Source organism: Cimex lectularius, unplaced genomic scaffold (genome assembly GCF_000648675.2).
Source record: "Cimex lectularius strain Harlan isolate CLEC.00 unplaced genomic scaffold, Clec_2.1 scaffold22, whole genome shotgun sequence".
In the NCBI taxonomy this organism is placed as follows: Eukaryota; Metazoa; Arthropoda; class Insecta; order Hemiptera; family Cimicidae; genus Cimex; species Cimex lectularius.
Window position 1 is genome coordinate 2,367,244 of NW_019392657.1, and position 26,546 is coordinate 2,393,789.

The 26,546-nt window shown below is 31.5% G+C and overlaps 3 protein-coding genes across 3 annotated transcripts; 2 read left to right on the forward strand and 1 right to left on the reverse strand.

Annotated features, from left to right (window-relative positions):
* Window positions 1-1,341: 1,341 nt before the first annotated feature.
* LOC106664559 (lysophospholipid acyltransferase 7) lies at window positions 1,342-8,013 on the reverse strand. Its single transcript, XM_014390387.2, has 8 exons — window positions 7,613-8,013; window positions 5,219-5,345; window positions 4,990-5,137; window positions 4,771-4,922; window positions 4,495-4,709; window positions 4,246-4,425; window positions 2,199-2,340; window positions 1,342-2,033 (listed from the first exon to the last, which is right to left on the reverse strand). The coding sequence occupies exons 1-8, from the start codon at window positions 7,822-7,824 to the stop codon at window positions 1,803-1,805; spliced, it is 1,407 nt and encodes a 468-aa protein (XP_014245873.1). The 5' UTR covers window positions 7,825-8,013; the 3' UTR covers window positions 1,342-1,802.
* Window positions 8,014-8,598: 585 nt separating this feature from the next.
* LOC106664442 (UV excision repair protein RAD23 homolog B) lies at window positions 8,599-15,562 on the forward strand. Its single transcript, XM_014390148.2, has 6 exons — window positions 8,599-8,839; window positions 9,083-9,161; window positions 11,864-12,165; window positions 12,398-12,518; window positions 12,623-12,927; window positions 14,918-15,562. The coding sequence occupies exons 1-6, from the start codon at window positions 8,774-8,776 to the stop codon at window positions 15,026-15,028; spliced, it is 984 nt and encodes a 327-aa protein (XP_014245634.1). The 5' UTR covers window positions 8,599-8,773; the 3' UTR covers window positions 15,029-15,562.
* Window positions 15,563-17,095: 1,533 nt separating this feature from the next.
* On the forward strand, window positions 17,096-26,508 carry LOC106660892 (SET and MYND domain-containing protein 4-like). The gene is made up of 12 exons (XM_014383965.2): window positions 17,096-17,409; window positions 20,729-20,963; window positions 21,025-21,223; window positions 23,173-23,353; window positions 23,999-24,157; window positions 24,493-24,739; window positions 24,803-25,065; window positions 25,126-25,199; window positions 25,537-25,779; window positions 25,838-25,984; window positions 26,097-26,253; window positions 26,350-26,508. The coding sequence occupies exons 1-12, from the start codon at window positions 17,264-17,266 to the stop codon at window positions 26,477-26,479; spliced, it is 2,181 nt and encodes a 726-aa protein (XP_014239451.1). The 5' UTR covers window positions 17,096-17,263; the 3' UTR covers window positions 26,480-26,508.
* The last annotated feature ends 38 nt before the right edge of the window (window positions 26,509-26,546 follow it).

Sequence of the window (26,546 nt, forward strand, 5' to 3'; positions counted from 1 at the left end):
ATATGAAAAAATTAATGCTTCTATTTTACTTAATTAACCAATGTTCAAATCTTTTTTTCAAAATGTAAAAATACGTACTATTTCATACAATAAAATATTGCACATTTTTATTATTATTTGTAAATTTTTGTTTTGATTTAATTGTTGTCAAAATGTGAGGCACCTCTAACAGAAATTCCTTGCGTCTGTATTTCCAACAATTTAACAAAACCCAACACAGTCCATAAAACAGAATTAGATTAAAAAAAAAAACGACTATCCCTTGGTTCATCAGTAGATTGTTGTAACATACACCCAACACCCATTGTCGAAATGTTAGCAGTCTCGATAGTTTTATAATAAGTTTTAAAAATTGGGTGGCTTGGAATGAAGAAAATGTCAAACATTTATTTACAATAAATTCAAAAGTGTAAAACTATTAAATATGTATTATACGTAAAACCAATTTAGGCGATTTACTTTTTTTTTAAATACAAATTTATATATATTTTTAACATTCATTTTATCATTTTATGTTTGAACACAGCGTAACAAACAATATTTTCCACTTTGCAACCCTTAGGTTTATTGAAATGATCAGTGATGAAGAAATAGATTTTTAAATTTTAGATTCTTAATTATTCTTTTGAAAAATTATTTACAGAGGTGGTGCTTAGTATGAACTAATTTGTAGTTTGTTTAGAAACAAACACACTCAAGTAACATTGTTTTTGATATTGAAACAACCTTTTGAAAATTGTTGGAACCCTGTGTATCTAAACTATAAGATTGTGAGCAGATTTTAAAATTACACATGTCCTGATTTTCTCATTATATTAGATATATTTTTTGCAAATTATGCAATTATTAGACATAAATTAAAAAACAATAGATTTGATTTATATCAATACTTTTTTTATCGCTACTAAACAGAAAATTTCTTCTTACATTCTATTTTCGCATAGAATTTTAGTCATATTTATATATTTTACATACATTTACAAAAGCTTTCCTGAGCTAGACTATCTGTCATGGTTTTCATTCTGATATTAGTTAACATAATAGTATTTTCAAAGTAAAATTAACGCACCATGATCATTTAAAAGAGTATAAAATAATAAAAACTTATTCTTTCTCGTTAACACAGATTTTTTTTGAGCTTATAAAACACTTCGCACAATATTGCTTCGACTAGTTTCTACATTTTCTTGCCTATGAATTTTTGTTTTTCCATTTAATATTCATTCCTCTACATTATTTACTTCAAAGATATTTTGTAATCCTTTTTTAATTCCAGATAATATTCAGTCTTCAAATAAAAAATAGTCTTAGGGAATAATCATATTTTTCAAATTTATTTACTTGCATTTTTTTAAAATGTTGATGCTTGAAAAGCAAATCATGTCTAGGAATTATAACTATCTTTGTAGTTTTAATAGCAAAGTCATTTTATATCTTCCAAGATATACATCTATATATTAAATATTAATATTTTAACGTGCTTTATTTTTTCTTTTTCTCTTTTTTTTTTTCTTTTTTTAAACCACGCTAATGGAAGTCTTGTGTTTATGCATTACAAATATGCTTATTTGCTATCCCTTTCCACTGTTTAAACATTTTTAAAAGAATACTTTGAAAAATTCTCATTAAAACAACATGTTCAAATTGGTCTTAGCATAAAGTTAAAAAAAAATAATAATAATAATAAAATAAAACTATAGTAAATATAATTGTTATAACCATGTTGTCTTAATTCCCGAAGCATTACTGAATTTCTTCAAATGCCTATTGCGTTCGACTATATAATCTCTTACGCCCTCTGATCAGTCACCCTTTTCTCTACTGCTTCGTGTGTTCTCACCGTTGTTTGTTCTCTTCTTAAAAATGAGGAATGATAGCCCATAAAGTACGAATGTGAAGATCGTCGGAAGAAAATAAACTGATTTCCAGTATTTAAACGATGCCTCTAATGTGAGAAGGCGGAAAGTTATTCCCCAATAACCCATTAGAAATAAACGCCAGCAAACTGCAAATATTCTCCACACATTGCTAACCTGTAAAATATACATATATACACAGAACAAAATATAATCAACAGAGAAAATAATTTTAATAAAATATTTGTATTATAATGTTTACCAAGCTTAATTAATTTTCATACAGAACTAATTCATTAAAAGAAATATATTTTCAAAGATAATATAGATAACAATACTTACAAAGCTGGACACTTGAATAGTTTTTAAACGGCGGGAATAAATATCTTCAATAGGTAAATAAAATGGCACAGAACAGATTGTGCAGTAGTATCCAGCATATATGCCATGCCAAAGAGCAGAAACAGAAAATGTGGCGAGCAACCTGAAGAAATTAAATTCAAGAAATTAAATATTTTACAATACGTTTACAAAATGAACCAGGTTGTAAAAAGTATAATAAAAAATAAATAAATAAAAAAGGCACTGAATGTGCCTTTCTTGCAAGCTAATTAATAAAACATAAAATTCATATATTTTTGTTGATGTCTGTGGGATGATAAACCAATATTTTGGTAATTTCAGATGATCCTGCCCTGCATATTCTATCTACTTTGGTCTGTTAGACAAGTTTTGGCATTTCATTCAAGTAGTAGTTTCACAAAAGTAAAGATGGCATTAATAAAAATAACACAAAATCATCAAGATGGCAAAATGTATGTAACATAATAAACTAGGGCAGATAAGCTGACAAAAATGAGTGGGAAACAAACAAACTATGAACCAAACGTTTTTTTTTCTTTTCTTTTTTCCCCCTTTTTAAGCTTAGTGCTTAATAGGGCGCTTGGAAAAGAGGAATTTTATGATAGAAGTTAAAACGTCCTTTGTATGTTGTATTATTTTCTCTATCGCTGTTATAAATTAAGAAGACCGTAACAAAAGAAGTATTGGATCCATTCTGTTTTAAGGGATATATTCGCAAATAGACACAACAAAAACAAATTACTCTCTACCCATGATTACGAACCAAAATTTTTCAATTATTTTAGAATGTCAATTAACTGTTGATAATTTTTTGCACTTGATTATGAGCGATATTTCATCAAGACCCTGTGTTTGAGGGATTCCATCCCACCAGAAAAAAGACTTGTCATAAAACATTGATCATGTTGACATTGAAGATAAAAGTGCATCAACTTTTAAAACTACACTGGAGAATATGTTAAATGGTCCAGATATTAGACAAGTCTAAAAAAGCTCCAGATCTTCCGTATCAAGCTGCGATGCTGAACTGCTCGACAGTAAAACCACCTCTAAATCGCTGTAATGTGAAGAATGTGGTGGTTACTGGGTTGAGGAGATATAGTCATTTGTGACAGATATGAATGAGCTATAATAATCGCTACACTCCACGTTCCAAAATGCAGGTCTTCTTTCAATGTCGTAGATCAGTGTTATATTTCGACTCAGGCAGTAAACTGCACACAGTGAGGAAAATCTCGAATCGTGCGTTTACTCGTTGGCTCAATTTATCATATGTATGCTCTACTTTGAACCTTAGCCTTTCACTAATGCACGTTCATATGTACTAGGCCTAACTCTCTAAAGAAGTAAATGTAAAAATAAAAATATATTTTTAGAGAGACATAGTGAATTGATTGACCTGGAGGGTCTTTGACTCCAAATCACTATTTGGGTAATGCTGGCACGACGTATTATCAATAATAGACAGAAATGTGATAATTTTATTTTTATGCACGATTCACATCCCTCATAAGGCTCGCAAAGAGCAAAACTAATTGGAAGAAAAATGTTGACATCCTAAACTGGCCAGGCTTTTCTTTTGACCTTAACCCGACCAAATATTAATCAGAACGTGATAATATTCCAGCCTGTACAAGGAATGTTGAATATCCTTCAGAACACCAAAATAATAAAATAAAATACTTGATATTAGTATAGCTTTTTTTTATAAATAATAAATATAAATAAAAATAATTTGTTTTACTTTTTTTAAACAATAATGAATTCAATTATTATCTTACTAGATAATATCTAATAAAAACAAATAATTTTTGTTTTAATTTCCAAAGTGGGAAGAATTGATCGCTGAGGAATATATCATGTTTGAACCAATGCAATTCAAAGATAAGAAATTCAAAGATAAGATACTAAACAAATAATAGTTAATAGATAATAATAATAGTAGACAAAAATTTAAACTACCTTTTTGTAATATATCTAAATTCATAAAGACTAAATTTGTAATGCTGGAAATTAAAAAGTTTACCTTAACGAGTTTACTGGAAATCTTTTAAATACATAATTTGCAAGCCAATACTGGACAGTCATATTCCAGCTTTTCATCGAATTTCTTACAGTCATGTCAAATTCTGCCCCTGCTGGTTCGATGTTATGAATTGCTTTAAAGTCGTACTCACAGGCCTGGGCTTTCTTTAAATTATTCCTTCTGGTAAATGAATAAAAATGACAAGAAGCATAAATATTTTTAAAATGCTTATAGGAAATCAATCCTTACATGTTATACAATTGTACATATTCTTTACTAGGACCTTTGCCAGGTTTCGGGTCGCTGAATGAAGGATAACAACCTGCGCCTGCCATTATGCAAACAGCTTCTGACATTCTCATCCCAATGTACATCCTCATCCTAAATTGCAAGAAAATTGGTACACTGTACCAAAGGCGGTACATAAAATGTCTATCCTCATAAAATTCTTCTGCAAGTGCATACTAAAAATCAAATCAAAATAAAGATAACATATAATACAAAACAAAAAAGAAAGCTACTCACTTCAAAAGGGAAATAGTAATTTGCTAAAACAAACACAAAACCATAAAATGGTAACATTTTTAGTCTTTGCACTGCATACTGCGAACATTTGGTAAATCGCGAAAATTGCAAATTAAGCATATCTAAGTATGTTTTATAGGAATAATAAGGTCCTGAAAATTAATTATTATTAGCAATTATTAAAGGGAACACTCTTTGTATTAAAAAATAAGTAAATACCAGTCAAAACACCAATATAGCAAAATGAATAATGAATGATACTTGGAATAGTAGGATTAGGAATTTTGGACATTTCAAACTCAGGATCTTTCCTTCCTTCAGTAATGCCTTTATGAGTGTCTTTTACCTCGAATGCAAGTCCAACCAGCTAAAAACAAAAATGATTAACTTTTTAATAAATAAAATGTATCCTACACCTCTCTAGGTTCTTTTCACTAAATATAATTACCTTCAGAGTAAGAATCATTTGAACCATATTAGAGTGACCAGAGGGAGATGACATTCCAATGTACTCAGTCATTCGGAAAAATATAAGATATGTAAATGAAAATGCAAAACTCACTGCAGGGATTACTCTGGAAAAAAATATTTTTTTTAAAAATTATAATTTTCTTAAATAAAACATATAAAATGAAAAGCATGTGCATAACATAGTCAAGTGCCACAAAATGTCAAAAAGATTATCTCTATTAATTTTCGCTGGAACTAGACAAAAGAATAAGGATCAACAGACCAGGGGGAGTGTCAGTGTCCATAACAATTTTGGCATTGAGAAGGTGCTCTTGAAGATTCTAGTAAGGTAAAGGTTCCAGGTTCGAATCCAGCAGCCCTGCATTTGAACCCAACATACCTACAAATGGGCTTTTTTCAAAAATACTGTCACCACGAAGGTTGATATGACTTCTGGTGTAGCGAGTCATCATTTAAAAAAAAAATAATAATAATAAAATAAAATAAAAATAAAAATTCGAAAGTTGTGCTCCAATTTTGTCAGGATGACCAATTTAAAATAGTAAATTTATATTCCATGATTACCATCCTAGCTTCAGATCTAAAGTTGAGTAATAATAATGGCAACAATAACAATAATAATAATTTTTTTTAAATTGCAGTTAGCCTGCTGAGACCAGGTTGATAGGTGGTGCAAAAGGGAAGAGGTATCTATTATCCCCACAAAACCATGATTCCATTCAAAGGAAGAGGACAATAGGAAGCCTAAAAATTCCAAGTCTAAACGGAATCCCGATCCCATTTTCCAAGGAGGCCAAATATCTAGGGATCACACTAGACCAATGGCTTGCATGGAATCAACATTTAACTAAAACCACCCAGAGAGCCAAAATTGCCTCGGGGAGGTGCAGAAGACTCTGCGCCAAACCTGGGGATTAAACCCCAAAATGACCCTAGGTCCTGGTGGACCAAGACTGCAGGCCAAAGCAACCTGGCTATTAATTGGCATTCAAAGACAAGCTTGTCTCAGTGTCACTGGAGCCATGAGCACTACGCCAACTGCAGCTCTGGAAGTCTTGTTAAACCTCCCATCACTTCACCTTTTAATCCAGCCAGAGGTGGCGATACCGGCAGAAGCCTTATTAGGTATGCCAATCGATGCCACTACTCCAAATACAATTTTACTGAAAAGAGGTACTGACGCCAGAATGGGAAGAATGGAACAAAGGAACACCAAAAAAGGCAAATTCCTACTGGTATACTGACAGCCCTAAAACCAACAAGGGCATGGGGGCTGGAGTCTTCGGGTAGAAATCAAAGACTGACCTACCAGTAAACCTAGATAAATATGCTAGTTTTCAGTCTGAAATCATACCAATTGAACAATGGCACCAGGAAAATAAAAAAGCTAGGAATACCTTCCCGGAAGATAGCCACTTCTCTGACAGTCAGGTGAAGACAGAGTGTTTGGACCTGCATGGAGGCCCTGACGGAAGTCATAACACAAATGCTGACCTGGCATTGGTCCCTGGGCATTCGGCGCATAGAGGCAACAAAAAAAATTGACATGTTGGCCAAAGAGGGAGCCAACATGGACTCTCTAGGTCCTGAACCCTACTGTAACCTAGCAACTTGCCACAAAAGAAGATACATCTTAAAATATATTCTTAATGTCTATAACCTGGTGGAACAATACCACCATAGATAGGTGAATAGACAGAAGAAACAGTGTGCAGATATTGCCAGGAAGAGGAGGAACCCATTTTATGTTTTTGCGAAGGTCTATGTAGGTGCAGGTTTTTGCAATAAGGATAGGAAAAACTACTGGCAAAGAATACATCAAAGAAGATTGATTAACAAGCTGGCCAGTGAGTTATAAAAAAAACAGGGAGCACAATTGATCAGGTTGAGGTGAAAAAAAAAAACCTTGTGGCCGCCTCTTTTATCCCTATCCCAATCCCTACTGCACTGAGACTATCTGTTAGGATGGACTTTGTATACTTATGCTCCTCGATATGAATCAGAGAGTCCATAATGGGGAATATATACCTAAATGGGCAAGGCCAAAAAAAAAAAAAAAAAAAAAAAAAATTAAATAATAATAATAAAATAAAAATAATAAAATTTGGATTTTTTATACGAATGTATTAAGTGATGGTGCACTCTCAATTAAATTTCGTTGTTTATGCTAAAGCACACAGCAGTCTAGACCAAGTTGCATACAATTATCTCATGAAACAATTTGAATATTAGTTTATTTAAAAATGGTTTTATATTAAGCTATAAATTCAGCTATGTTCATTGTTTTTTTTTTTGAGTGGCCATTTTAGTAATAGATAAGAAGAAGCTTTAATCTAAAACTAGCATACTTACATATATTATAAACACTTACGTTTTTTCAAGTGATGTGATGATAAAAGCATTAACGAGTATTAAGCATAGAGAATGCCAAATATGACGACCAGAGACGGCTAGAACGATTAAGAAACCGACAGCAGTGGCCAAATTCCTTTTTTTCTTGACATCCTCAATAGTGCGAATCACTTTTCCGAACCCGATTGAAAACAACAGCAATATCACATAAATCACGTCGTCCTTATCCATTTTGTATCAGGGAAATATCGGCTTGGATAACTGATCAAATTAATAATCTATGCATTATAACGACTCGATGTGTTGTGAGATTAAAATTCAATCGTACTCCCTGGGAAAAAATAAAAAACGCCCCGTCATCCTCTTTTGTAATTGACTAAAAAAAATCTTGTACCAATGACAGAACCTTACATACTGTTATCAATTTGTGTTTACTTTGACTAACAAGTTGACTGTTAAAGAGCGTGCGCGCGCGCGTTTTTTCGAGACGGAAACAAGAAAATTTAATTGAAAGTGCATCATCTCTTACTAACAAATAATTATATTATTTATGCCAAATTACATGTTTTTATTATTATTATTATGATAGACATTATTATTCCTATATAATATTGTTTTAATTTATGTTACTTTCGGATTGAGTTTTGATTTCGCCGTTCATAAAAACTTTGCGTACATTCATTAAACGTGTACTTTTAGTTAAAATTAAACGATTAAAAAGTAAATTATTTGTTGTAATAAAAAATCTAAAAACTATTATCTAAAAAACTTGTTTTATTATGCCCCAAACAATTTGTATATTTGTAATGTAGTGGTAAATATTGAACTAAGTGATATAAAAAATTGTTATCAACTTATGATCGTAAATTTTCATATGATTGTGATTTTTAAACTGGAATATTTAAGTTTGCAGAAATGTCCAAGATTTTCTCACAAAAAATCACCGAGGAAAGATTTGTGACATCACATTGGTGAACTTGGTCATTTTAGACTGAGAAGGATATTCCAATGGAGAACAGAGAATTGACAGCGAGTTGAGGTCATTTCTAATGGCGTCTCCTTGGCTATAAATACTTCAAGTTTAGTTCCAAACTTGTTCTTTCCATTCCATATTGAGTTTTAAATAAATTATTTTATTAACAAAAAATACAAATCATATTTGCATGTAAGCAAAGTCAAAATGAAAATAACTTTGAAAAACCTTCAACAACAAACTTTCCAAGTCGATATCGAACCTACCAAAACTGTGAGTACATTTTCCATGTCATGCTTAACCTAGGATATTTTCATGTAGAAACACTTGCACACAAAAATAAAATAAAATAATAATCTGAAATGTAAACTCTTTTGGAGAAAATTCCACGACGAAAATAAACCTATTAATTTTAAAAAATTATTTCAGACAATTTTGTACATTTTATTCAATTTTCATTCTCGTTTCAGTATTAGACATCATATGGTATTAATATTTATGTCAAACTTATTTCAGGTAAAAGAGTTAAAGGAGAAAATAAATTCCGTCAAGGGAAATGATTACCCCGCAGAAAACCAGAGGCTTATTTATGCTGGTAAGTTTTTAATACTTATCAATTTGAATCATTTTTCATTCCAGTAAATAGAATGGAAAACGATTTATATTTTAGATAATACTATGTAATAAAGTTACAATAGTTTAAGATCAGATTGATTCTCATCCGTTTTATAGTTTGTTTAAATCGTAAGAAAGCATTGATTTTGTTTTTATAAACAAAGACACATTTTTGAAATACATGTTAATTTGATCCCATTATCTAAATATAACTTTTATATTATGCATGTAGTGGTTTTGACTTAAGGTTTATCGAGAGAAAAACCGAGTCGATGAGTCGTCTACGGTTGTAGCGCTGCTTGTCGGTTTTGAAAGCTAAGTCTAGAAAACCCTACGAGTTGGTTTTGAAAGTGCATGGCTTTCAGTAGTTTTATTGTATTAGTGCATGGCATTCCTTTTAACGGTTCATACCGTCACTTACTGGCTCTTCAGTATTTTTGTTTTTATTTCATTGAGTTTCAAAAGACAACAAATACTTGTTGAAAATTTCAGTCAGTGAAGTTGAAAAGCCTACACTGGCTGGCATGGACCTCCCGAATACATTGATTGAACAAAAACCTCAACACGTGTATTTAATTAATAAGATATTTTGGGAAATACCAGGAAAGAGAACTTAATAAAAAGAGGGGTTAATCATTGTTAAAAAAATTTGCAAATTTATTTCTTGCAGATTGTTTGCTCGTAATTTCTTTTTGGGAACTGTCTAGAAATTTCTCACAATTGGCAGTGCGATAAACGTTTCATTGAACCACTGCATGTATCATAACGGAAAACCCAATTCAATAAATACTTTGGTCAAAACGGTGTGATATTAGCCTTAAAATTTCTTTTTTAGTAATTTTTTTATTATTATAAAATTTCTAGTAATCCAGAACATTTTAATATTGTGCTAGAATTGTGATATTTAAAATTTTCAATTAGTGTACCAAGCAGTTTTTATGTGTATGTAGAGTGAAATGTGAATAAATAAGGACAAATTGCTTGTGCTAAATTAAAATAATCTGATGCAAGGTATGATAATGGCTCACTCTGTGCTAAATTTTAGGGGAAAAAATCTTTATTTTATTATAGTTCTGAACACTGAAACAGTTTAATCATTTATGATTCAGAAACAAAAATTTTCAAGTAAAACATTTATAAACTGTTTTAGAAAAAGAGAAAATATTAAGTGATTGCAAGCATTTAAATAGAATGATATGAAGTTTGTATTTATAGTAGTCCAGTGAGTCGTAGTTTAAGTTGCTTAACTTGTCCTCGTTGCAATGCCACGACAATCGGCAATGTTCGCATTATTCTGAAATTAATTATTCTGAAAAGTGGATTAATACACATTTGTAGTTTCTTATGTCAGTTTTTCCTCCTTTCTCTTGCCTCCTGCTTGAGTTCAGAGATTTTTTTATCTCTTTGAATCTCTCGCATTTTCTTATATGTAAATAATTTCTCTCATTGATGTATTTCTATCCCACTGAAATGTTCAGGCTCTCTCAAAAAAAGCAGTTCCTATATATCTGGGAACATTGGTATTGCATCCCTGATTTGATTAATATTGTAATTTTGAATTAATGTTATTCACAATAAATGCTCTCCTGGTTGCTTGGCTATCAGACATGATTTTCTATTTTTGCATATTTTGTTATAATTGAATTGAGCGCGTCCCAATGAAGAAAAATATTGGTTGACCACATGCAAGGGAATTGAGCATCATAATAGTATGAAAGTTAAACTTTTTCTCCTTCAGCAAAACAAAATTTTGACATTATGAAAGCCACAATGTCCCACCTTCTTACCGGATGATCCCAATTGTCCCACTGACCCCTGAAGAGTAGGTAATCAAAACGATAAATGAAAGAAGACAGTTGTTAATTGGACAGGATCAGCAGAGAATCTCTTGCAGCAAAATTAGTAGGTGGTCCTCTAATAACTTTTTACACAGATAAGGCACCTTTTAGGCTAGGAATTCCTACATTTGCCTCACAAATTGCCGGGAGGCATGTATTGGTTTTCATGTTAAAAATTACTATACCATTGACTTGTCCGTTTTAAAGGGGATGTTTATAGTTTAAGGTTCTGATAGTTAAAATAACCTAGTTTCCTCTAAAGAATGGTAGGTAAGATGGTCAAAATTGATGAACTGCAAACACCATCTGGCTCACCAAACACTCTCCAGTAATAATAGTAATAATTCCAGAGACCAATGTTGACCAAATTCTGCTACTGCAAATAAAACATTATTGAACGAATCACTATTGTTTGTAGCAGTAGTAGGGTGTGTAATGCTTCATGATAATTCTTTTCAAGTTGTATACATTAATACCATAATAAAACTACTTTTAACACAAATTGTTCTATTGAGTCAAAACACCACAAATCATATATTATTTATAATTATTCAGAGTTGGTGAGATGCGGTCTGGTGTGACGTAGGTTTTAGAAAAACATTTTTTTTTATCGTGCCAATGTTTCAATCTTTATTGAGATCATCTTCAGGGCTCAGAGTGTTTGTTTTCCGTGCAGAAGTGTCATTCTTGTGTGTCGTTTTGATTATTTATAATATTGTGTATAAAATAGTAATAATTTATATTATTTATTTTTTAATTTAAGTAGCCTTGATTGTTTTCAATCAGTAGAAGCAGAAATAATATTAATACGACAAACATTAAATACAATTTTTTAAATTTTCAGGTAAAATACTTACAGATGAGACACCTGTATCGGAGTATAATATTGATGAAAAAAAATTTATTGTGGTAATGGTTTCTAAACCTAAACTTGTACCTCCAGTCCATTCTGGACCTAGCGATCCAACAGAAGCTTCTGGAGATGAAGTCAAACCCCCTGTAGTTACTCCTCCTAATCCTCCTCCTTCACAGCAGTCAACACCACAACCAGCTCCGTTATCACAGGCCGAATCCGCCCTACTGATGGGTGATGAGTACAACTCGATGGTTCAAAACATTGTTGATATGGGGTATGAAAGAAGTCAGGTATACCTCATTCCTCTATATTTTTTTTCTCAAAACAATACGAACACACTGCTCAAACTTACACAACTGTTATATGAATGTAATTTTAAGCAGCCATTTTTTTATTTTTCCTGTTTTGAACATTTGTAGTTATTAGGCTTGTTTAATTCCTTCAGTCAGTACTTATTTAAAACTTTTATTTTGAAAATAATTTTACTGGTACCAAAAAGTCACTGGAATTTTTTATATGAAGGTTGAAGCTGCACTTAGAGCAAGTTTTAATAATCCTGATAGAGCTGTTGAATACCTCCTTACTGAAATTCCTACTGATCCTCTTGACCTCGGAGATAGAGGAGTAGCTAGTGAAAGAACAGGTGTGTAAGACTGACAATGAATCTATCCAGCAAAATAGATTCTTGATTATTTTTATAATAAACATTATTTTACATTTTAATTAATTAAAGTTCTGCTTTTTTAGATCCTGTGTATTCAAGAGTTGAAGATCCTCTTGGATTTCTTAGGTCTCAACCTCAGTTTCAGCAGATGAGAGCAGTAGTTCAACAAAATCCAGAACTTCTTAACACAGTTTTACAACAGATCGGCCAATCAAATCCAGCTTTGCTTCAATTAATTTCTCAGCATCAAGAAGAGTTTGTTAGGATGCTTAATGAGCCTGCTGACGGAAATGGCGGTGGCGGAGGTGGAGGTGGTGTTGGAAGTGGAAATGTAACTATGCCCAACACAGTTCCAGTAACACCTCAAGATAAAGAAGCAATTGAGAGGGTAAGAAAATAATAAAAACTCATTTTGGATTACTCATTTCAAACCGTACATATTATAACCGTAAATTTGCCAATGAAAACAGTAATCTTTAACTGGAAGAATAAATCACAAATTTACATTTAAATATATTCTAAAGCCATAAAGAAAGTTATTTTCAATATTCACTTTAAGCCTAGTCCACACTGGGACGCTTTGAATCCATCCTTTGTTCTGGGGTGAATCCCAGGTGCATCTTGGCTGTGTACAGGAGCCCCTACTCGGTGTTGCAATGAATCTGGTGTGTTGCTGGTTAGTAATTTGTACATCTTTTGAATCCCGACTGAAATGGAATCTCTGACTCAATGTTGTGCCAATTTGGACATGAATCAAGAAGAGCAGAGTAGAGGTTACATGCCACCTCGTTTCTTCAGTATTTTTTTTCTTTTTTTTTCCAGTTATAATTGTAATTTAAGTGGCATAATGCTGTGGAGACCCATGAAACCTTGTTATTTATTGAGGATGCATATTCCCATCTTTGTTTAAGAGGTGTAAGTTTCAATGAGTTTAGAAAACGTGATTTAAAAAATAAAGTCCTTAGAAAAATTGGCGGAGTTTCGCAATGTTTCAGTTGCCGAATTTAGAAAAAAAAATTGCACACCTTGAAAGGCCAGTTTCAGTGTCAGTAAAAAAATTTAAAAACAAAAGTGGTGCTTCACCAACCAACGGTTCTTGGTTTGGCTTTATTCTTTTTGCAACCTTAATATAGTTTTCTTATCTACCATCTATTTTTAATTTTTTTATTTTGATTGTTATCTATTAAACAAAAGAGGATAAGCGAAATCCTTGAGAGAGCAACTTCGTCCATCATTTTCCACCTAGAACTGAATGACATGAATATTGTTGTAGACACAGTTTTTTGTGGAAGAAATGCTCTGGGCTGAGTCCAAACATTGCATCTATTCAGCGAAGGTTCTGAATCACGACATAAATTGACTCAGAGTCTTGGTGTGAACTAGGCTTAAAATAATTAAATTTGTCAGTTAAACTTTTTATGTTTATTCAAAAATGTTATTTTTATGTAATAAGCAATTTTTTAATGGCCTTTTGAACTCACATATTAGCTAGTGTATGATTCTTTTGATTGTTTCATCATGTATAGTCGGGGAGGAAGATGAAAAAAAGTGGCAGGGGTAATGTGGGAATCGAACCTACAACCATGAGGTAAACAGACCGAGTCTATCAAGATATATAACTAAAAACCTTCAAATGTGCAATTAATTTGTTCTTAAAATATTAAAATTCACAGGATGAATGTCAGAGACATCACCCAACTAATAATTAAATAATAACTTTTTAATATGAACTTTGCCTCAGTCTGGTGCACATTCATTTTGAAAGGGAAAGAAAAGAAAAATAATTTACTGACAAAAAGGACTGCCACTCAGTTTTTTAAATTAATAAAATAGTGTAATAAAGTGGAATAATCATTAAAATTTAAAATATGCAAATTTATGCAATATTTTTCAAATGTGCAAAAACACACAGGACAAAATTTGAACCATTGTACCATTGAGGTGGTATTCAGACAAATATCTGATCAAAATTGTCCAAGTCTTCCAATTCTGTATCTGATACAAAATAAACAAATGCACAATATAAAGAAATATTCCAGTTACAATTTGAAACATTTTGGTGTTTACACACTTATACCTTATGAAACTGTAGGAGTCCAAGATTGAAAAAAGCATTCCAACAGAGTTAAAAATCCATGATCAGTCAATTTCCGGGAATGCAAAGCTAAATAAATCACACATTAATTGGCATTTAGTTGGAACAAACTTATTTATTGTACAGGTATTGCGGTAGCCAAGAGGTTAGGGCCTCAGACTCTTGACTCGTAGATCCAGCCGCTGTGGGTTCAATTCTCACCATTACTAAAATATTAATTTTCTATAATATTATTTATGATTGTTAAACAAAAGTGTTTAATTGATTTTTTTTATTTTTTCAGCTGAAAGCCCTTGGTTTTCCTGAACATTTAGTAGTTCAAGCATATTTTGCTTGTGAAAAAAATGAAAACCTGGCAGCTAATTTTCTCCTGTCGCAGAATCTTGATGATTAATTTCTTTTGTTTCAGTTACGTGTATTTTAGTATGTTTCATTTTTTTTAAATTTTATTTAAGGAGGGCTAATAAAAAGTCATCAAAAATAATTTGGTTTATTTAAATGGTTATATATATTTCATAGACACTGTAAAAATTAAAAAAAGAAGCAGAAGCTAATTGCTTAGTATTGTTGTTTGTTTTTTTTTATTTTCCATTTCTGTACTACATTTTCAATGAATAATGATGTACATAATGGCAAGTATGTAAACATGTTGACTTTATTAAGTTTTGTTTAATATACATTCAGTTTTTGAATTTTATATTGTATCATATTCATTACAATTATAAGTTTGGTGTTAACTTGATAATATAAAAAATTGTTCAGATAGTTATATATGTACATTATTTAGTACAGATGCCCTTCATACAAAGGACTGAAGAATAATAAAACTAACAACTAATTCTTGCCCATTGAAGATAAATATACATTATAATCAATTATGGTTGTTATTTTTATTAAGTATTTATTTAATAAATTTTGCTGATCTGAAGCCTGTTAGTTTGCATTTTGTTTTTCATTTTTTCCTCAGTACTTAAGTAATTTATAAGACATACTGCTTGTTTTATTTTGTTCAACACAAGAAAGTAAGCTAATATTTATAATTATAATTATATTTATGTGCATTCCACATGTAACTAAGCAATATTTATGCACATTATAATAAATAAAGATTCGTTTGATTGTATTTTGGGTGTTTACACAATTATTGGAATGTACAAAATTTAGGAGAACATTAAAAAAAAAATTAATGTAACATTGGGTGCGAAAAAGACTTTTAGAAGCTGAAACAAATTGATTTAGACCTACTTCCTAAATAGAAGCACTGTAAGTGATGAATGGGCATATGTGTATTGCATAAATATTTTTTTTTTCCCTACCCATGAACTCATTAAAGACTGGGTAAAGGCTCCTTAAGATAGTCCATGCTTTGGAGCTTTTTTTTCAGTATGTTAAGAAACAATTAAGTCTGTAATCTGGATATATTCCAAGGTGTTTAACATTATTCGGAGATCGTGAGATGCGGTCTGGTGTGACGTAGGTTTTTAGAAAAAATGTTCTTTATCGTGCCAATGTTTCTTTATTGAGATCAAAATGTTGGGACGATAAAGAAAATGTTTTTGTAAACCTACGTCACACCACACACACACACACATGTATTTAACATTGTTAGCTCGTGGTGTAGGTGAGTTATTTATTATGACTTAAATGACTGGTATACATTAAGTAAACAGTCTTGCTACTGTTAGGTCCGATTCTTGATTTTCAAAATATTTAAGACACCTATTTATTGTTACTGATAATTCTCTGATGGAACCAACCCTACAAGAGGCTCTCATAAAGGCCATATCATCAGCAAAGAGAGCCAGTTCAATATCATTTATAAAGATGTTAAATAAGGTTAGTCCAAGAACAGACCCTTGGGAGACTCCAGAACATATTTCTTAAATTCGGCCTTATGCCATCAACTGTACAAAGAATTTTCTGCTGGTAATTGCTAATTAAATGTGTTAGCTAAAATATGAGACCTCTGTGCCAAACAGACAAACTTTCTTTACATCAGTATCATCCCTACATGCTTTTTTTAGATGAAAATTTTTGAGAATCATATTCACTTCTGTGGCCAGCTGCATAGGAGTAGAAAGCATGGACCTGAAGCCAAATTGGTAAAGCATAACGTCATTTTAATTTAAAGCTTGCTTAATTATTTTCTATAATTTATTCTATTTTCTTTTTCACTGTTTCATTTTAACTTTTTTTTAATTTTTTTATAAAAATAAATTAATTTCTCAAATATGTAAACTTAAGAGGGCTAAAAGCTCTATTTGCACCTTTAAAATAAATAAATATTTTTAGAATGTAATTGAAATTCCAATGGTTGGAATAAAAGATTTATTCGCTTGCTGTTAACACATGACAATGCTAAACTTATTTAAATATTATATAAAAAATTATTTATATGAAATACACGATTTTTGTATGACGACATAACTGTAATCGCTAGTGTACTAGAAGTTAGTACTAGAACCCTATGGTAACCTCTAGTCGCTATAGTCCACGCCTGGTCTTCATGTTGTTGATACCAGTGGTTTTTATTATTTCTAAGTATCACATTCTTGTTTTTATATTTATTACCTGTATGGATTTATCAAACAATCAGTGATATACTTGAATACTCGAAACTTTATGTAAAATGTTAGACAATTATGGAATAAACAATTGGCAGTTACTCTTGGATTGCTTGCTGATTGACTTTGTACAGGCAGGAAAACTTACAGCTTTTAACAAGTTGTCAAACAAAAATAAAATTAAATACTGCTATACAAACAAAATAATCAAGTAAGCCTAAGCCTACAATGACAATCCTAAAATATACTTTTAATTTTATTTTATAGTTGTTAATAAGTTGCAGAGAAGATTTAAAATAATTGTGATTACTTATTACTGATTTATATAAACTCAAATCTGTATGTAGACACATGTACTGATTTGAGCCTATCACTTCTTGCAGTCCACTGATAAAATAAATTGTAATTTATGACGGTAGTCAGGCCAGATTCACCCGCCTTGGGTAATGACAGTCCAGAGTCAGACCTCGATCTTATTCGTCCAGACACCGAGGTTGGGCTCAGGGGCTGTCAGCAGCTAGGTCATTTCAACATAATCAGTCTCCCATTCACTCTCACTCTTACGTTCTTTCCTATTTACATGTTCATTACAGTGTGGTGGGGTACTCCATATTCCTCTATCACCCTCCCCACATATTCTATAACTAATCTAATAAGTGGATTGGTAGGCTCTGTAACAATAGGAGGATTAAATAAATCTTTCAAATACTGAGGCTATCCTCTTTACAATGTGCAGGCTTGTGTTGTATCCGTATGTCATCTTCAAGGGTCGGATTATACCTTGGTCTGCTGTTGTTAAGTACCTAGGGACAATACTTAACTGTAAACTTTCACCGTAATGGATAGAGGGAATAAAGGCAAAGCTGCAATTTGTATCTTGTTTCCCTTCCCAGACTCTAATCTGTCCCCCAATAAATAAATTTCTCTATAACATTGGTATTAATACTGGTTAGACCAATGCTCTTGTACGCATGCCTCCCAAACGGCATGACATGATCAACCTCACTTAAAATTATACAAAATAAGTTTTTATGGACTTCTTCATCCTGCTACAATCGTATTATAGACTTGCACATTAACACACACACACACACATGGATTACCTTGTACACCACATAAAATGCCTCACAAAGAATTTTTTTAAACGGTGTAGGTTAAGCAGAAATCAGTCAGCTCAACAAATTGGGGACTGTTGTGTACAGGCATAGGATAGTGAAGAACTCTAGTTTAAGCTTGCCTACGATGGGTTTTTTCTTACTTTTTACTTTTAAATTAAATTTTCTTTTTTCTTGTAATACTCTTTTAAAAAATTATTTTCTGAAGCAATAAATATTTTTAAACGTTGTAAATATTTTGAACGAAGATTCTATTCTATTCTACTAATCTAATGAGGGCTGAGGGTATATATATTATGCAGGGCGGGCGACCAAAACCCGAGGGGTTAAACCATTTTATTATCCATAAGTGTTCTGCAGCAAACATAGATGGCCCATATTTCCGTCTGAAAAACGGAGGTGTTTTTACCAAGATGGGAGGAGATGCTGATTCCTAATTTAGGTACATGTATTCCAGCACCGCTTCCCTTGCCTTTAATGAGTGCACCATCAGTAAAACTATGCTACGATGGTCATCATCCGCGCTATAGTTAGATTCTCGCGGAGTAACTACCTGGAAGTATTTTTTCCCTGAAGGGGTTTTGACCTTTTTATCGCTAACGCTTAATAGTTGGCCGTTGACCTTACTCAATAATTGTAGGATTTTCGAGTGACCTATGTTGTTACCCTTATAGTTCCAACTGCCTTCACTAATTAATCTATAGCAGCTGGTTAGTGCTCTGAGCTTAGCCTCTATGTGTAGAGGTGTAGTATTTGTTATAATCTCAAGTGCTAGGGTGGGTGTAGTAGAAAGGGTGTAGTAGCTCCCGTCATCATCAACAACCTAGTCTTTGAAATGTCCTTAATTTGTTAATATTCCCTTTATTTTCTAGCCCTTTCCACCATACTAGGGCTGCGAATAGAAATCTAGGTAGAATAATTGCGGTATATATCCATTTGGCCACCCAAGGTTTGATGCCCCATGTTCTACCAACAATTCTCCTACATTGCACCATAGATAATGTGCCTTTCCTGTATATGTTATTAATGTGGCCTTTCCAATCAAGTTTCCAGTCAAGCGTCACCCCGAGGGATTTGATTGAATCCCTTAATTTTAATTCGATGCCCTGAAATTTAGGGTTTTTGAAATTACCTAATGTTCTTCTCCTACTAAACATTATCAGTTCCAGTTAGCTGGATTAATTGAAAGACCTTTATCACAACACCACTCAGAAAGCAACCCCATAGCATCCTTCATCAGCAGTGAAAGAGGCAGGGGATCTGTACCTGTGACCATTATGGTACCATCATCTGAAAATAATTGGCTGTAGAAAGCTGAATTATTCAGAAGTTCTATTAAACTCTTTACTGTGATTAACCACAGAAGAGGAGATAAGCAGCCTCCCTGTGGGCAGCCTCCTTTGACATTGATTCTAAGAATACTATTGCCTAAGCAGCCTTTACCATCTGTCCCTCCAGGTAGGTTTTCACCCATCCTGTGAGGTGATGGTCTACATTGTATCTATTTAGTGCTGATATAATGCAAGAAGTATCTGCATTATCAAACTCCCCTTGGATATCATGAGTATTCATTATTGAGTAGTGATTTCTCTATCCTTCCTACCAGTGAATGCAGAGCAGTTTCCACAGATTTTCCTGGTAAATAGGCATTAATGTATCATGGCATTAATTCCACAGTCATTATTCACATTCTAATGTATTTATCCAGGATTTTCTCTTTTATTTAATGAAAATAGAATCTGGCTGAGGGTACTCGATATTTCACTATCAGCCCTCTCACAAAAAAAAAATAACTGTTTCCTCCAATCAAAATAGGACCCAGATAGAATTGAAATTTTAGACTTGGGAATGCAAAATATTGAGTATATTTTTGAATACTCATTGCATATCAATTTTCTATAAAGAAAATAACAAAATTTTGAGCAACAAAATGAGATGTAAATTCATTAACTAAGCCACTACATTCAATAAATGTTGCTACCTTGTGATATGCCCCTAATTCTTATCATTTCAACATTGTATAAAACTTGGGAAAGCTAAATGAAATTTGTCCTCCTCAATAACATTTTTGATGCCTTGCTTGATCTGTCAGTTGTTGAGTAGTGATTTTGTGACAATCATTCTCTTCCTACTGTTAAAAAAAAAAAAAAAAATGACATTATTCAGCAGATTTACTTACATTAACACTTTTAATTACAACTTTACTTATTTTTTATTTAATGGATGAACAAAAACAAAAAAAAATGGTAATTTTTGTATTTTTATTATTTTCCCCTCCTTTGAAGAAGAAGAAATTTTGTGAATTAATTTAAATTTTTTCAACTTTGTAAATATTTTAAATAAATGCTTGTTTATATACCGTAATTATCTTGATATTGCCTAATTATATTTAAAATTTGTTCCCGGTTTCCCTAGTGGAAGACTCACAGCCTTCATTGAGGCTGTAAAACAGCAGCAACGTTTTGAAAAGTCTACCCAGATTTCAAAAGAGTATCGTGAACGGGGAAACAAAGCTTTTGCCAAAAACGAACTGTCTCAAGCACTCGACTTTTACACCAAATCTATTTTGTATGCACCCGTCACTAGTAAGGAGCATGCGCTTTCTCTTGGTAACAGGTCTGCAGCCCTTTTTTTGAAGGGAAATTTCCAGGTAATTTGTAATACAAATATTTAAAGTAAATAAATGTTCACTTGGTTTGCCAATTTTCCAGGCTTGCGTATTAGACATTGACTCTGCTATGAACATCACATGTAAAAACCAAATTGTTGAAGATGATAAATTGTATGAAGTCAAACTCTTGGTTAGGAAAGTGAAAGCTCAACTCAAATTAGGTCAGGAAGATGGGAAACAAACACTTTCAAGAGCTTATGAATTGATTCAAGATTTAAACAACAAATCTTTTCAAAATGGTATGCTTTTCAACTACTTATTTCAAATAAGTCAACAAATAATGATTGGGATTAGGTATTGGTCCAAAATGAAGTGGTTATTTATTAACTTTTATTAACTATAATATAATACTATAATATAACTGTAATATAATATTAACTATAAAATAAATATGTTTATCCTTCTGTAGAGCTCTGAGGAAGGCTTAATAAAAAGCATAAAACTTGGCAAAAAGATACAACTACTTCATTTTGGACCACATACCTGATCCCAATCATCAATTGGTAATCATCGGTGGTCGATAATAATTCTCTGTGTGTCAAATTAGTTATGTTTTGCAAAAGAGACCATAATAAAAATGAACAATGAACACTGGGTGTTGTCATGTTTTTAAACTATCAGTTAGGAGAATTCACAATAAAAATTTGGTCATTGTTGATCTGTCAGACATGTTTCACCTTTTTGCCATTTTCAATCTAATATTTAAGCAGATTCAGGTGCAGCAACTGGAGATGGCAAAAACCAAAAGTCTGATAAACCAAACCAGTGAGATAAGGTATTAGGTGGATCAAAATAATTGGAAACTACCATACTGCATGTTCATAATCCTATAAAGAAATTTCATAATATTCCTAGTAACAATATGTTTGAATAATTAAAACTATGTTTATTGATTATATGATTTAATAACAAATACTTTTTGAATTGTTATTTTATTTTCAAAATGTGTACTTTAATGTTACACTAATATCTAATTTATGATATTATAACAAGGTTATAAAGAGACCATGGTAGCTGAGTGGCACAGGAGCCTGACTCATATTTACCACAATTCCGACATAGCCACTTTAGCTTTTGAATTAAGAATAATACAAAAAAGTAAATATTTATTTTAAAATAGTTTGCCTCCCTTGTTTGCGACACCCAACAGTTGGACGTTAAGTCCTCTTGCATGACAATATTTACCTTACTTTATTTTAGATAGTAGTAGATTATTTGAAAGCATGCAAATAAATTAGAGGTGATACTTCTTTGTGTAACAATGTTTTGGCATCTGCGCCATAATTATGTGAATTTATTCCTAATTTTTACATAAAATAAAAAGTTGAAAACTTTTCACATGAAATAAAAAATGACCTAGACAAGGTAATTTAATTTTCAGTGATATCTTTCTATCGTTTTTTGTTATAATTTTTTCACTTTGATATTTTCAAAATAATAACTCAAAAGTTTATTTTGAAAAAACAGGGCTTATTATATCTTTGGCTGACACATCTAAGGTGAGGTTTTCTAATATATCATTGTGTAGTTACAAGTCTCTGCCTTCTCTTATTTTGTAATATATTTTTTACTATTCAGAAAATGTGATTGTATAAATAATTGTGATCTGTGAATCTCTTAAAGTATTATCTTATCTTGAGTGCATGTGATTATTAGACAAGTGTTGTGAATAATAATCCCCATTTATTTATTTTATTTTTTTGTAAAGAAAATTCAGGAGTAATGGTGGGAATCAAACCACACGAATCACTCAGCTACTGCAGTCCATAAATATATTTATGAAAATAAATAAAGTTATGGCTTTTATTTTGTCTTATTATTAAATATCTAATTTTCTAAATGTAAGACTAGAAAATATAAATCAAGAATAAATAGAAAATAATTATTACCATTTATCATAATGTTATTGCCAAAGGATGCAGCTTGATCATCTCTGGCTTGTTTATTCTTGCTAGTTTTGTATTAGATGTGTTTTGATATTTGCAATTTTAGTGATTGGTCTATGTGCTATTTTGAACATAATTTGTTCCATTAAAAATAGAACATGAGATCAAAATATTTCTTAGTACCAAATCCCGGTGAAAATAAACAGGCCAGGATGGTTAAGCTATATATAGCAATACATAAATATGCTCTAAAGATTTTTAAATAGCTGGTTGAATTTAAAATAACATTTTTCTTCTTACAGACAAGCTGAACAAATTAAAAAAAGAAGTAGATGGAATTTTAGAAGCAATAAACGAAGACATAAAATTAAAAAACGATCAAATGAAATATGAATGCTGTGTGGAAAACTACTTGGCGAATATTCAGTCGCAATTTGGAGAAAATCCACAATTAAAATATACTTCAAACAAAATTGAACTCAAGTAAAATAACATAATTTCTTTATATAAAACATTATTTTTTAAGGCTTACAATAAATGTATGGATCTCTTGGGAAATGTTTAGATTTGATTTACCAATTTTCATGCCATTAATATTGATGATATCATGATCTATGAAGATGTAACAAATATTAATGTTTTCATGATTTCACTAATTTCGTGGTCCGCTTGACCAATTAAGATATTACAATTAATTAAGGTTTTTAGTTGAGATAAAAAAGTCAATGGCACGAGTGGGATTCGAACCCACGATCTTCGGCTAGATATGCCGCTGCTCTACCACTTGAGCTATCGTGACCTCAATCCACTCAGAGACTAACTTCCAGTTTTCATGATATATTTAGACAATCTTTAAAAAGTAACTTTTTCTTAAAATAAATTAATATAATTAATGCCATAGTTAGAAAATATAGTTAAATTCATCTTATATAATTTCAGATATTAATGAGATGTTAGAGTCTTACTTTAAATATTCATATGCAATAATGAAATAATTTGATATCAGTATTGACACATTTTAATCAATATGTTGTAATGTTTGTATTTGTAGTTATCTATAAAAAATGTGACCATACTTTAACCTGATCGTATCGTTTGTTTAATTATTTAGCATATTTACTTCTACAGAGAAACAGAAGAAAAAGGAAGGCATATTATTGCTAAAGACGATGTGTTTTGTGGTGATGTGTTATTTATCGAAGCACCATTTGCTTTTGTAACACTTCCTGATCCACAGCATACTGTTTGTCAAAATTGCTGCCAAACTGATCTCGATAATCCTGTTGGGTGGGTATATAATTATATGCTATATTTGCTTGTAAATGATCTTAATTTCTTATAAAAGTAAGTTTTTTTGTTGTTTTTTTAAAAATAAGTTACTTGTCCAAAAACAGACTGATGAATTCTTTAATTTTTTCGCCTTTTTATGTTTTTAAATGGGGGTTTGCAACAGCTAAGGTCATATCAACTCTCAGGGAGCTGGTGGGTAAAAAAAAAAAAAAAAAAAAAAAAAATGATGAGTCGTATCAAATGCACTAACTGATGCAGCCACCAACACTTTCTTAATGATTATTTTATTTTTCTATTCTTTATTTTTGCTTTTCAACTATTTAATATTGCAGATGTGACAAATGTGCAGAAGGGAGTTATTGCAGTGAAATCTGCAAAAATGAGGCCAATAAAAGTTTTCATTATTTAGAATGTGGCTTTGGTCTTGATATCTTGTACAGTATTGGACTCGCCCATTTGTCCTTAAGGCTCGCCATTTATGGTAGAGACAAAACAAAACAGGATGAGTATGAAAGAGTAAAGGGTCTGCTGAGCAACCTCGATAAGATCGAAGTTGAAGATTTTTTCTTGTATTCACTGGTATGTGCTTAAACACTAGGTCCTCTACACATGAGGTGAAGGCTAATTCCATTTTAATCTCAGACTGCCACTCTCTTGCTGATTTATTTAAAAAATCATACAGGATTTTTTAAAAAAGAATCTATTGAAGAACAGTATGAATTTGGAGCTGCCATACTCGAACACCTCGGTCAGTTGATATGCAATGGGCATGCTATTGTCAGCTATAGCATGTCACACAGAAATAATAGCCCCATTGCTGCTGAAGAACAGAGAAGAATTGGCACTGGCATCTTCCCCTCAGTTAGCATGATGAATCATGGATGTGATCCTTCAGTTAATGCAAGGTATTTTACTAAACTTACTTTACAAATTAATCTTCTATAAATATTTAATTTTTTTTTCAGTTTTGTGAAAAGTTTGTTGATTGTAAAATCTGTGAAAGATTTAAAAAAAGGAGAGGAAGTTTATAATTGCTATGGTAAGGTTTAAATTGTTTAATAACTCATTATTTAAAGAATATTTTTAAAGGATAAAAACTATTGTGGCCTTCTTAAACAAATCATCTTAACTAAAAGAAACTCTTTATTCAGGTTAATTTGTAACAACAATCTCTATTTAGGCAAAATAAAATAGACGAAAAATAAATAAAATATTTTGGAAATACCATTGCAAGCTGTAAATTTGTGAACATTTTTAAAGATACAACTTTAGTATCCATTATTAGAAACATCGCTCAAATTGGAATGTTGCAGTTGACATCATTGTTCATTTCTGAACAGCTAAAACAGTTGAAATTTTGTTTATTCTGTCTCCAGGACCAAATTTCAGGAGGATGACAACCAAAGAAAGAAAAGAGGCATTATTGGATCAGTACCATTTTTCTTGTAGGTGCAATGCATGCCAATCGCCGACAGAATTTTGCACACAATTTAACAAGCTTTGGTGCACATTTTGTAAATCAGAAATCAACCTTGAAACATTCAAATGCACATATTGCCTTACGGAGTTTGACGTGTTGAAGAAACAACTATCAAATTTGGATATGTTGAAAAAAGAAGGTTGTAACATTGTGTTTAAATATTTCAAATGGAATATTTTTTAAAATATTTTTTGCAGCTGAATGCTTGATAAACAGAGATGAATGCGAGAAAGCCCTTGACATTTTGAAGAACATTTCTTCAAATTTGTCGTGTTATGTGAAAAACTGCAATAAAGAACTGATGGAGATTAATGATATCAAAGCTGTAGCATTTTGCAAGCTTTGTAAGTAGTAGTAATGGGTTATTGTCATACTTTAAATTAAAGATTGTTTTATTGCTAGCAATTTAGTTTATATCAATGTTAAATCATGTTAAAATTCATTAAATTTTATTAGGCAAATGGGATCAGAGTTTTCTCAGTATTGAAAGATCACTTTATTTTGTAAAGCAAATATATGGAGAAATGAGTCTCGAAGTCGCAAATGAAATTGTTAAACTTTCTGATGTTGCCATTGAAATAATATCAAATAAAGTATTACTTAAAAACAATGTGTAAGTTAACTTATGTATTATACAATACTTTCATTAATCATGAATAATACATTATAAGAATATATTTTGATTAAAAATCTGTTTTACTATTTCCAGATCAATGTTGCAGCGGTGTCTGGTTTATTGTAAAACTGCATTAAATATTTACAATTTGTACTATGGCCCATATCTCAAAAAATATATTGATCTTCAAGAAAAGATTTTGATATTACAAAATAATTGTTAATTATTTATATAGACAATAATTGTATAAATATCTTTTAAAATATGAAAATAGTTTATTTTATTTGATC